General features: G+C 37.0%; 1 protein-coding gene across 2 annotated transcripts in view; it reads left to right on the forward strand.

The window, feature by feature from the left end:
• The window catches only part of LOC143022022 (cholesterol transporter ABCA5-like), a 385,392-nt gene that overhangs the window by 349,812 nt on the left and 21,617 nt on the right, over positions 1-13,963 (forward strand). For both annotated transcript variants that reach the window (XM_076179961.1, XM_076179965.1), the window contains one exon: positions 624-784. In XM_076179961.1, the coding sequence (XP_076036076.1) occupies positions 624-784 (161 nt within the window). The remainder of the gene's footprint in view (positions 1-623; positions 785-13,963) is intronic.

A 13,963-nucleotide genomic window follows, 5' to 3' on the forward strand; every position in this document is an offset into this window, starting at 1 on the left:
ATCAGTGTATGGAGTCTACCAGTAGTGATACATTTACAGAAGCTAGATTGAGAGGCATCATTGCATTGAAAACATCAAGATCAAGCTTCAACTTTGCACACAATATCCCCCACCTCCACTGGAGGTATAGCCCTAAGGAGCCAGTGCCTATTCTCCTGAACAAAATTTTCCATCCTTCTTTTGATCCATTCGTACAATATTTTTTGTTTATTTTTTCACATAAGGGGGTCGATACTCCACTGTCTACCCTCCCACAACTTCTAGCTAGCAAAGTCAAAGCAAACTCAAGCTTCTATTTATGCCCAACATGCAGGAAACCCATAAATTACACACACTCACATTAATCCAATGCCACACAAGCTTTTCCTGGGTCCATCAAACATATACCACACTTACAAACATTGTCTTAGTCTAGCAGAAGACCTGCAGCCTCCAGGAAACTGGCAACAGCCCTAGGCAGGACCATAAATCACTTAGAGAAGAAATGTTGTGTTGTTGTCTAGGGATTGTTAGTATGGGACATTGTGTTCTGTGTCTTCAGTGTGGTAGTTGCATCTGGAGTTGGAGGTTTTACAATTAGTGAAACTTGAGGCAACAATTGATTGATTTCTTACTGCTTACAGGTTCAAATATGTGGAGAAGAAATACGATCAAGCTTGTCCCAAGTCTTCGAAACTCTTGGTTATTGTCCTCAGCATGATGCTCTGTGGAGGAGCATCACAGTTAAGGAACACATTGAGACTTATGCAGAAATTAGGGGTATTGCCCAAAATCAAGTGAACATGTAAGTAGCCTGTCAACAAGAGGATGATTTTTGTGTAAGCACGAACATAATCATAAATTATTTTAATTCTTTGGTTTGGAAGATATTCCTGAGCCAAATGAACTTGTCATTTGTGGCCAGTATAAAATAAGTTATGTCATCAAAATAGAGTATTGATGCCTTGTGGCTATTTCAGGTTTCTCCCTCTTTCTCAGTATGTGTATTTATTTGTGTATTTACCTAATTGTAGTACACAGGAAAGGAGCAATGCTTATTGGGTCCTGTTTCCTATTCTCCAGTTATTATCATACTTAGCCTCAAATTCATGTACTGTTCCAATTTAATCTATATCTTTGATTTCCAATTATCATATTTAGATTTAGGTAAGGCACCTCCCTTGTAAAGGGGAAAAAGCCTTTGGTATATGTATGTAAGTACCTGGGTTGGATTGATGTCATGCAGAATGTCTAAAAAAAAAGGAGGTACAGTGATGGTGGACTGGCTGATGAGGTTATTTAATGTTTGTTTAAGAGAAGGTAGAGTGCTGGAGGACTGGAGAAGTGCCTGTATAGTTCCACTTTACAAGGGAAAAGGGGATAAGTGTGAGTGTAGTAGTTTCAGAGGGATCAGTTTGTTAAGTGTAGTTGGGAAGGCTTATGGGAGGGTCTTGATTGAGAGAATTAGGAAAGGAATAGAGGGAGTAATTGTATTTACCTAGTTGTATTATATGGGAAAGGAGCTATGCTCATGGTGACCCATCTTTGTATCTCTCAGCATCAAGTTTTTTTCTTAAAATCTTGAATAGTGTTTGCACACACTGTTTCTCTGTCTAATTTGTTCCAAGTATCTATCACTCTGTGTGGGAAGCTGTTTTTTTTTTCTTTCTTTTTTTCAGATCTCTTCTGTATCTTTTTTGAGTTTCTTTTCGTGTCCTCTTGTTTTTCCATTGTCCCATTTCAATAAGTCATTCTTATCTAAGATTTCCATTCCCTTCATAATTTTATAGATAGTAAGTCTCCTGTTTCCCTTCTTTGTTCCAGAGTTGTTGATTCTAATTTGGACTGTCTTTGTTCATATGTCATTTTGGAAAGAGTTGGTGCCAGTTTTGTTGTTGCTCTTTGTATTCTTTCTAACTTTTTTTATATTCGTTTTGGTACTGGGTGTCCATAGTGTTGCTGCGTACTCGAGTTTTGGTCTTATTAGTGCAGTTTATTTATTATTTTTTTTTTTTATATAATTTCCTCGTCCAATTAGGCAAATGCCACTTTTATTGACCTCAATAAATTATGGGTTTCTCTGACTATTTTATTAATATGCTTATCCGGTGTCATGTCTATGCTAATCATCACTCCTAGGTCTTTTTCCTAGTTTACTTTTTTTTACCTCTTCACCAGTTTTATAATCTCTCGATATTTTGTTTTTACTTTTTCCAAATTCCATTATACTACATTTCTTGATATTGAATTTCACTTTCCGCTTTTGAGTCCATTTCTAGATCTTGTCCAAGTCCTGTTGTAATGAGTTGCAATCATCCGTTTTTACTTTCTTTAGTATTTTTGCGTTGTCTGCAAAAAAATTCATATAACACTCTACTCCTTTGTCCATGTCATTTATGAATATAGTAAACATGATCAGGGCCAGTACTGATCCCTGTGGGACACCACTTATTATTTCTTCCCAATTTGAGAATTTATCTCCAATTACTACTCTCATTTTCCTCCCAGTCAGGAAGTCTTTCATCCATTCCAATAATTTTCCTCTGATGCCACCTATTGACTCTATCTTCCTTACTAGTTTCTTGTGTGGTACCTCATCAAATGCCTTATGTAGGTCCAGAAAGGCACAGTCTGCCCAACCATCTGTCTCTTGTATTATGTCTATTAATCTTGAGTAGAAGCAGATCAAGTTTGTTGTATTTACCTAGTTGTATTATATGGGAAGTAGAGCTATGCTTGTGGTGACCCATTTTTATATCTCGCAAGATCAAGTTTATTCTTAAATTGTTGTATTGTGTTTGATTACACTATTTCTTCATCCAATTTGTTCCATACATCTATCACTCTATGTGGGAAGCTATTCTTTTTCAGGTCTCTTCTGTGGTTATCCTTTTTGAGTTTCATTGCATGTCCTTTTGTTTTTCCTCTGTCCCGTTTTAATAGGTCCTCTCTATCAAGGCATTCTTTTCCTTTCATAATTCTGTAGATAGTTATTAGGTCCCCTCATTATCTTCTTTGTTCCAGGGTTGGTAATTCCAGTTCGGCCAGTCTTTGTTCATATGTCAGGTTTGCAAATGTTGGAACCAACTTTGTCGTTGCTCTTTGTATTCTTTCTAATTTTCTTATATTCTTTTTTGTACTGGGTGACCATATCAGTGCTGCATATTCCAGTTTTGGCTTTATCAGTGTTTGTAATATTTTCTTGATAATTTCCTTATACAGGTATTTAAAGGCCACCTTTATTGATCTCAGCAAATTGTATGTTTCTCAGACTATTTTATTTATATGTTATCCGGCAACATGTCTTTATTGATGATTACTCCTAGGTCCCTTTCAGAATTCACTTTCTTTACTTCTTTTCCATCAATTTTATACTATCCTGATATTCTCTTCTTGTCTTTCCCAAATTCAATTATACTGCATTTCTTGATGTTGAATTCTACTTCCCATCTCTTGCTCCACTCTGAGACTTTGTTCAGATCTATCTGCAATGAGTCACAGTCTATTTCGGAGTGTATTCTCTTTAATAATTTTGTGTCATCCACAAAGCAGTTCATGTGACTATCAATGCCCTCATCCAAGTCATTTACATATATAGCAAACATTATCAGAGCTAGTACTGAGCCCTGTGGGATGCCACTACTCATTTCTTCCCATTTTGAATATTTGTCTTTGAGCACTACTCTCATTTTTCTTCCATTGTAGGAAGTCCTCCATCCAATTCAATAGTTTTCCATGTATGCCTCCTATTGTTTCCAGTTTATATAGTAATATTCTGTGTGGTACCTTATCAAATACTTTTTGTAGGTCTAGGAATGCACAGTCTGCCCAGCCATCCCTTTCTTGCAATATATCTATCTTGAATAGAAACAAATTAAATTGGTGGTGCATGATCTTCCTTGTCTGAATCCAAATTGCCTTGGGTTCAAAATGTATTCTCCTCCATCTATCTTTGATGATTCTCTCACAAATTTTGACTATTCTACTTGTTAGTTTTTTCTTCCAAATGTTTAACCCATCTATTTTTGACAGCCTTTTTGCAAATTGTTGCTACTGTGCTTGTCAGGGAGACTGGTCTGTAATTTGATGGGTCTTCCTTGTTTCCTCCCTTATAAATTGGCACAATGTTGCCTTCTTCCATTTCTGTGGCACTTTAGCTTCTTTAAGTGAAAAGACTTATGACAAGGTAGACAGGAAGGCACTATGGGAGGTACTGCAGATATATGGGATAGGAGGAAAGCTGTTAAGAGCAGTCAAGAGTTTTTATGAGAGTAGTAGAGCTTGTGTTAGGATTAGAAATGGAGAGAGTGAATGGTTTGAGGTAAAGGTGGGACTTCATCAGGGATGTGTTATGTCACCCTGGCTGTTCAATGTTTCCATGGATGGGGTGGTACAAGAGGTGAATGCAAGGGCAGTGGGTCAGGGGTTGGAGATAATTAAAGAAAATGGAGAAAAGTGGGAGGTGAGCCAGTTGTTGTTTGCTGATGATACTGCGCTTGTAGCAGGATCAGAGGAGGGATTGAGGAAGTTAGTGACAGATGACCCATCATCCATGAGATGCCAAGATAGGAGGGAGGAGGGTGGAGGTGAGTGGAATATATAGGAAATAGAATGGGTGGGAGTGGTTTCTATGCCTTTTTCTTTTTGGCTTTGAATTGGTTGTTCATAATTTCAGCCATTTCCAGTTCTGTATATTCATGTTTACCTTGGCGCAGCTTTTCTATTTCTTGTTTGTTCTTCAGTTTGGGAGTAATTGGTGGGGAACAGTGTGGGTTTAGGACAGGTAGGAGTTGTGTGGATCAGATTTTTGTGATAAGACAGATATGTGAGAAAGCTATAGGAAAAGGTAAGGATGTTTTTTGGGCTTTTATGGATTTGGAAAAGTCTTATGACAGGGTAGACAGGAAGGCACTGTGGGAGGTACTGCAGATATATGGGATAAGAGGAAAGCTTTTAAGAGTGGTCAAGAGTTTTTATGAGAGTAATAGAGCCTGTGATAGAATAAAAATGGAGAGAGTTAGTGGTTTGAGGTAAAGGTGGGACTTCGTCATGGATGTGTTGTCACCTTGGCTGTTGAATTTATACATGGATGGGGTGGTGCAATAGGTAAATGCAAGGGTAGTGAGTCAGGGATTAGAGATGGTTAAAGAAAAGGGAGAAAACTAGAAGATAAGCCAGTTGTTGTTTGCTGATGACACTGTGCTTGTAGCAGGATCAGAGGAGGGATTGAGAAAGTTAGTGGCAGAGTTTGTGAAGGTGTACAAAAGAAGGAAGTTGAAGATAAATGTGGGTAAAAGTATGGTGGTAAGATGTACAAGGGGTTAAAGTGGTAGCAGACTGGAAGTGAATATTAACGGAGAGAGACTGGATGAAGTGGGTAGTTGTAGATACTTGGGTATGAATGTGGTGGGAAAGGGAGTGAAGGTAGAGGTAGAATGTAGATTGAGAGAAGCAAGTAAATGCCCTGGGGGATTAAAAAGTGTAATGTGACATAGACATTTGGGAATGGATGCTAAGAGGAAACTGTATTTACCTAGTTGTGTTTTACAGGAAAGGGAGCTTTGCTTGTAGTGACCCATCTTGGTAACTGTCAGCTTCTAGTTTGTTCTTAAATTCTTGTATGGTTTTTGCACACACTATTGTTTCATGGAATTTGTTCCAAACATACACCACTTTATGTGGAAAACTATTTATTTATTTATTATTATTATTATTTTTTCAGATCTTCTATAACTATCTTTTTTAGTTTCTTTTCATGTCCTCCTGTTTTTCTTTTATCCCACTTTAATAAATCTTCTCTGTGAAGGACTTCCATGCCTTTCATATATTCTGTAAATGGCCAGTAGATCTCTTCTTTCTCTTCTTTGTTCCAGGGTTGGTAGTTCCAGTTTGGACAATCTTTGTTTGCATATCAATTTTGAAAGTGCTGGTGCCATATTTGTTGTTGCTCTTTGGATTATTTCTAATTCCTTTATATTCTTTTTTATGGTGGGTGTCCATAGTGTCGCAGTGTACTCCAATCTTTGTCTTATCAGTGTGACTAATATTTTCTTTTTGCCATTACTTCTTCCAAGTAATTATAAGCCACCTTTATTGATCTCAGTAAATTGTAGGTTTCTCTGACTATTTTGTTAATACGTTTGTCAGGTGACGTGTGTTTTTTAATAATTACTCCTAAGTCCTTTTCATAACTAACTTTTTGTTACTTCCTTTGTACCAATTTTATATTTTCCTGATATACTTTTTTTTACTTTTTCCAAACTATTTTACTACATTTCTTAATGTCGAAGTTCACTTCCCACTTTTGGCTCCATTCCCAGACCTTGTTCAGGTCTCTCTGTAGTGATTCACAGTCTTTTTCTTTACTTTCTTTGGTAGTTTAGCGTCATCTGCAAAGAAGTTCATATAACATTCCACACCTTCATCCATGTCATTTATATATATAGCAAACATTATCGGAGCTAATACAGAACCTTGTGGAACTCCACTTATCATTTCTTCCCAGGTTGAGTTTTTGTCACTAAGTACCACCCTCATTTTCTCCTGTGCAAGAAATCTCCCATCCATTTCAGTAACTTTCCTTGTACACCTGTTTCTTTTTCGAGTTTTCTTACTAGCTTTTTGTGTGGTACTTTATCAAATGCCTTTTGTAAATCCAGGAAAGCACAGTCTGCCTATCCATCCCTTTCTTGTATTATATCTATTAACCTTCAATGAAAATAAATCAAGCTTGTGGCACATGATTTTCCGTGTCTAAAGCCAAATTATTTTGGATTCAGTATATTGCATTCTTCCAGATGTTTAATCCATCTACTTTTGATAACTTTTTCACATATTTTAGCTGATGTGCTTGTAAGGAAACCTGTCTTCCTTATCTCCCCCTTTATGTATTGGTACAATATTTGCATTTTTACAATCTTGTGGTACCTTTCCTTCTTTGTATGAGCAATCTATTATCTTATATATTTTGTCTGTTAGTTCATCTATATATTCTATTAGTATCCAATTTGCAATTCTGCCTGGACTGTGTGATTTTCTGGCATCAAGGTTTATTATTTGGTCTCTTATTTCTTTCTGTGTCACAATTATTTCTTTCATTGGGGGATCTTTCTCGCCTTTCCTTCATACCAATTATGTGCATTTTCTTTTGTGAATACAGATTTAAAATGTGTGCACATAATCTAAGCCATTTCTATATCATCTATATATTCCTCATTCCCTTGATGCAGTTGTTGTTGTTGTTGTCGTTCCCTAGACTGTCTGTCCGAGCAGTCCTGTCTCCCCAAGGAAGGCCACAGCCGAAACTGGGTTTTCCCACAAATCCTTTATAGAGTGTATGTTGTGTTGTTTGCGTGCATGATTGTGTATAATGCAGTCTTCCATTATGTGTTGTATGGTATGGGGTGAAGTGTTACATCCTGGGCAGCTGTTCACAACACGGTTGTCCAGCCTCTTCTGGTAGCTTAGAATTGCTGGGTGGTGACCGCATCGCAGTCTGGCCAAGTGGACTCTGTCCTTTCATGGGAGAGAGGATTCAGAAGGGTGGATATCAGGGGGTCTGGCATGCAGCAGTGTGTTGTCTTTCAGTGTGTTAATGGAGCGGTGAGTGATATGATTATGAATATGTTTCCGGAGGCTGGTATTTGGTGGTTGTGGAGGAAGAGAAGAGAGTATCTGTGCGTAATAAAGGTCTTTGGGTGTAGTTTTAATGTTTCTTGGTGTGTGTGGGTGTTCTGCTATGTAGTGTAGCGGGTGTGATGTGTTTGTGGTGGCTGCAGCAAGTGTTTGTGTGCCTCTCATGTCGAGGTGATCCTTGACTTTGAGGACTTTTGTTTCATGGTGTAAATGGTCTGTAGGTGTTGTATTTGTGCAGCCTGTAATTGTTTTTAGGGCTTTGTTTTGTATTATTTGAAGGGTGTTGTGGTGTGTCTCACTGAGATTAGGAGCCCATGCAGGACTCGCATAATTCATCACTGAGCGTATGCATTGTTTGTATATTGTTATATTAGTTTCTTTGTTTTGTCCAAATGTTGTTCCAGTGATTGACTTAAGTGCGTTAAGTCTAGGTGTGCATTTGTTTTTTATGTTTGTGAGGTGTTTGAAAGACATGGATGTATCGTATGTTACACCAAGAATTTTCGGTGTGTTTGTGTGTGGTATTAGAGTGTTGTTGATGTAGAGATGAGGTATGTATTTGTGTTCTTTTGTCCAACATTAAGAACATTAAGAACGGAGTACCACAGGGCTCAGTTCTATCCCCCACATTATTTAATCTATACATGCATGACTTACCCACACCAGACACCTCAGAAATACAAATCTCTTCCTACGCAGACGACATAACAATCACATGCACACATCGTAACACAGACAAAGCTGCAGAAATAATCCAGCCTTACCTTGACACACTCAACACATGGTTCATCACACTCAAAATAGCTCCAACCAAATCTACAGCAACACTTCTCACCTTGATGCAGTTTCACTACTTCTTGTTTATTTTTTAGTTTATCATTTACATGTCTGTAGAATAATTAAGGTTGGTCATTACATTTGTCTATTATGTCTTTTTTATAGTTTGTTTTTTCTCCCTGCATATTTTTACATATTTCTTATTTTGATATTTATTTGCCACTCACTTTTTTTTTTTTTTTTTTCCATCTTTACCAAGCTTTGTCTCATCTATCTTTTGGCTCACTACATTTTTTGTTGTACCAGCATTTAATGTACACCTTTCTTGTTTTTGTTTTGGTATGTATTTATCTATTCCTTCATTATATATTTATTTTAATATCAGTTTCTTTTACATCTTTGTTTCTTCATTAAAGAAGTTTTCCCAATTCATATTTTGGAAGAATTTTCGGAGTTTCTCAAAATCTGTTTTGTTGTACATTAGTCCTCCTTTTCTGTGTTTCTCATTTCTTCCCAAGTAAATTTCCTCTTTTAGTTTGAACTTGATTAGTATGTGGCCATTCTTCCCAATTTGTGTCTTGTATTCCATTTTATCCACAATTTCAGGCTCTGACATAAATATTAAGTCTAGTCTTGATGGTTCTTCATTAATTCTATATATGGTATTCTCTTTTACCCATTGAGTCATTGTATATTCAGTGGTCATGTCCAGTAGTATATTACCCCAAAGGCCCTCTCCACCTTTCACTCTCATCTCCCAACATATTTTTGTTAGAGTTAAAGTCACCCATAATTACTAAGTTTATTCCTTCTTTCAACATTTCATTTAATGCATGCTTTGTGTCTTCCAACATTTTGGAATGGTCACTCTCTGTCCAAGACTATGTTTTTGGGGGCACATATATACAAATTTTCTACTTTTCATGTCACTGTTTTAAACTTTTATCATAGTTCCACATTATTATTACCTTCTGTTCTCTTTGTCACATTTAAGCCTTTCTTGGTCAAAAACATGACTCTTCCCCATTTCTCCTCTCTAATTTTTATCCAATGATTATATAAACTTTGTCCCACAATATTTGGTAGTAGTGGACCTTTTAATTTTGTCTCCACAATTTCCATTATATCTGGTTTCTCTTCTTCCAGATAGTCATTTAATTCATTTAGTCCTGAAAGCATGCCATCTATGTTGGTATACATTACACTCCTCCCTCGATTTACGAACTAGTTACATTCTTGAAAAACCGTTCGTATATTGAATATACTTAAATCGAGCACTTTTTCCCATATAAACCCATTATATTATGCGAGATAGGTTCTTACAAACAAATTTCATGTCCCTATAAAGTCATCACAACATTAAATATGCATAATCTTGAATACTGTTCTCTGCTAATTACATACAGACACATAAAATATTAACATGCAAAGTAGATGATAATGCCTAGGAGGCACAATGTCACTTGAAATAATGCTAATAATCCACGATTAACCAAGACCGAGTGAGTAGACCGAGCATTACACGGCGTTTTGAAAACAATAACAAACTGGGCGGTTGGTTCTTTCTCAGTATGTACATATCTATTTTCACTTTTTTTTTACCTGGACATATGGCAGTTGTTGTTTTTTTAATATTTACGATGTAAAAATAATTTTCTTTTTTAATATTTATGATTTAAAAATACAGTAATTTTTTTCAACAGGATTTTATTTGTTATGGCAAATTTTTAGCTCGTCTTTTGATTTTTGGGACAATTTTTTTTTGTTTGTAAGAGCAAAAATTCGTATATGGCGCATTCTTAAATGGAGGGAGGAGTGTATTATAATTTTACATTCTTGGCTCCATGCAAAAATAGTGTCTTGGTCTTTTTGTCATAGTGTACTATACTCCTTTTCACCCTTCTCATGATTTTTGTGCTATCTGCAAACATGTTGGCATAGCTTGTTCCTTCTATCATGTATTTACCTAGTTGTATTTTGCCTTATCAGTGTGACCAATATTTTTTTAATAATTTCTTCGTCCAAATATGTAAATGCCACTTTTATTGATCTTAGCAAGTTGTAGGATTCTCCAACAATTTTGTTTATCTGTTTGTCATAGGACAAGTCATTTGAGATAATTACCCCCCAAATCTTTTTCGGATCTCTCCTTCTTTACCTCCTTGGTTCCAATTTTATATTGTCCTGATCTTCTGTTTTTGCTTTTTCCAAACTCAATTATGCTGCACTTCTTGATATTGAAGTCCACCTCCCATTTCTGACTCCAGTTCCATACTTATTTCAGGTCTTCCTGCAGTGATTTGCAGTCCTCTTCAGTTTTTACTTTCATTAACAGTTTGGCATCATCAGCAAAGAAGCTCATGTAACACTTCACATCCTCATTCATGTCATTCGCATAAATAGCAAACATTATTGGAGCTAGTACAGATCCTTGTGGTACTCCACTGATCACCTCTTTCCAATGTGAATATTTTTCTCTGAGCACTACTCTCATCTCTCTACCAATCAGGAAGTCCTCCATCCATTTTAGTAAGTTCCCTTGTATCCCTCCTATATGCTCAAGTTTCTTTAATAATTTTTTGTGTGGTACTTTGTCAAAAACTTTTTTTAAGTCCAGGAAGGTACAGTCAGCCCATCCATTCCTTTCTTGCACTATGTCTATTAATCTTGAGTAGAAACATATTAAGTTTGTGGTACATGATCTTCCTTGTCTGAAGCCAAATTGTCTTGGGTTTATTATATTGTTGTCTTTCAGGTGTTTTACCCATCTATTCTTGATAATTTTCTCACAAATTTTGGCTATAGTACTTGTTATTGAGACTGGCCTATAGTAAGTTGATTCTTCCTTGTTTCCTCCTTTATATATTGGTACAATGTAAGCATTTTTCCAGTCTTTTGGTATTTTTCCTTCTTTGAGTGAGCAATTTATTATGTTATGTATTTTGTCCGTTAGTTCTTCTTTGCATTATTTTAGAATCCAATTTGCAATTCCATCCAGGCCGTGTGATTTCCTGACGTCTAGGTTTGATAGGTGTTCTAATATTTCTTTTTGTGCTATTGTTATGTCGCTCATGGGGGGAGATCACCTTTCATTACCTTTGTTCCAATATTGTGTTTTCTCTCTAGTGAAGACGTATCTCTCCACATCTAGTTTGTTCTTAAAATCTTGTATAGTTTTGGCATGCACTGTTTCCCCGTTTAGTTTGTTCCAGACATCAATCACTCTGTGTGGGAAGCTATTCTTTTTCAAATCTCTTCTGTTACTGTCCTTCTTTAGCTTCTTCTCATGTCCTCTTGTTTCTCTTCTGTCCCATTTTAATAAGTCGTCTCTATCAAGACCTTCCATCCCTTCCATAATTCAGTAAATATTTAGCAAATCACCTCTTTCTCTTCTGTTCCAGTGTTGATAGATGTAATTTATCCAATCTTTGTTCATATGTCAAATTTGAGAGTCTAGGTGTTTTTGTCACTGCTCTTTGAATTCTTTGTTTTTTTTTTTTTATTTTTTTTTTTTTTTTTTTTTACTGGTGTCGCAGCATACTCCAATTTAGGTCTTATCAGTGTAATTACTATTTCTTAACCATTTCTTCATCCATGTAGTCGAAGGCCATTTTCATTGATCTTAAAGAGAAAAGTCTCTCCAGCTAGTTGTTGTTGTTGTCGTTCCCTAGACTGTCTGTCCGAGCAGTACCATCTCCCCAAGGAATGCCACAGCCGAAACTGGGTTTTCCCACAAATCCTTTATAGAGTGTATGTTGTGTTGTTTGGATGCATGATTGTGTATAATGCAGTCTTCCATTATGTGTTGTATGGTATGGGGTGAAGTGTTACATCCTGGGCAGCTGTTCACAATGTGGTCATCCAGCCTCTTCGGTAGCTTAGAAGTGCTGGGTGGTGGCCGCACCACAGTCTGGGATGGTGGACTCTGTCCTTTCATGGGAGAGAGGATTCAGAAGGGTGGATATCAGGGGGTCTGGCATGCAGCAGTGTGTGGTCTTTCAGTGTGTTAATGGAGCGGTGAGTGATATGATTATGAATATGTTTCTGGAGGCTGGTATTTGGTGGTTGTGGAGGAAGAGAAGAGAGTATCTGTGTGTAATACAGGTCTTTGGGTGTTGTTTTAATGTTTTTTGGTGTGTGTGGGTGTTCTGCTATGTAGTGTAGTGGGTGTGATGTGTTTGTGGTGGCTGCAGCAAGTGTTTGTGTACCTCTCATGTCAAGGTGGTCCTTGACTTTGAGGACTTTTGTTTCATGGTGTAAATGGTCTGTAGGTGTTTTATTTGTGCAGCCTGTAATTGTTTTTAGGGCTTTGTTTTGTATTATTTGAAGGTTGTTGTGGTGTGTCTCACTGATATTAGGAGCCCATGCAGGACTCACATAATTCATCACTGAGCATATGCATTGTTTCTATATTGTTGTATTTGTTTCGTCCAAATGTTGTTCCAGTGATTGACTTAAGTGCGTTAAGTCTAGGAGTGCATTTGTTTTTTATGTTGATGTGTTGTTTGAAAGACATGGATGTATCGTATGTTACACAAAGAATTTTCTGTGTTTGTGTGTGGTATTAGAGTGTTGTTGATGTAGAGATGTGGTATGTATTTGTGTTCTTTTGTCCAGTTGGTGAGAAGTGTTGCTGTAGATTTGGTTGGAGCTATTTTGAGTCTGTTTGTGATGAACCATGTGTTTAGTGTATCAATGTATGGCTGGATTATTTCTGCAGCTTTGTCTATGTTATGATGTGTGCATGTGATTGTTATGTCGTCTGCATAGGAAGAGATTTGTATTTCTGAGATGTCTGGCGTGGGTAAGTCATGCATGTACAGATTAAAGAGCATGGAGGATAGAACTGAGCCCTGTGGTACTCCATTCTTAATGTTTCTGATGTGCGATGATTGGCCATTATATGACACATAAGCATTCCTACCTGCCAGATAATTGGCCAGCCATCTTTTGGTGTTATTGTGCATGTCTGTGTTGTATATTTTATTTGTTAGATTGTAGCAGGGGATAGCATCAAAAGCTTTACTAATGTCTAATGTTATAAGAAGTGTTCTGTGGTGGGGCCTATCTGAATTGATTTCAATCTAAAATTCTTTGTATGTGATTTATCAGAAGAGTGTGGAGTGTAGTGGCCTAAAACCATGTTGAGTCAGCAAGGGGAATATGTGGTGTGACAAGTTGAAGTATTAGGCATTCAATGACTTTAGAGGGGGTGCAGAGAAGTGTGATTGGGCGGTGTGATGTTGTGATTGTTGGGTCTTTGTTCGGTTTGGGAATGGTGATTATTTTACCATGCTTCCAGATGTTGGGTATAGTGTTGTGTGAATAGCTGTAGTTTGCAATGTTTGTGAGTGTGTGTATACCTTGTGGTCCAATGTGTTTTGGTGGATGTTACTTATGTTATCAGGGCCACAGGCAGATGAGTGCTTGAGATTATGTATTGTGTGTTTTGTCTGACTGTCGATGAAGGGTGTATAGTCTGTCTGTGGGAAAGTCTTTCTTACGTCGAATAGTGCGTTGGTCATCAGGGTGAGAAGTGAGATGGCTTGTCTGTGCAAAATGATTTATGAGT

Source organism: Oratosquilla oratoria, chromosome 3 (genome assembly GCF_046742065.1).
Source record: "Oratosquilla oratoria isolate Oo_2021 chromosome 3, ASM4674206v1, whole genome shotgun sequence".
Lineage (NCBI taxonomy): Eukaryota > Metazoa > Arthropoda > Malacostraca > Stomatopoda > Squillidae > Oratosquilla > Oratosquilla oratoria.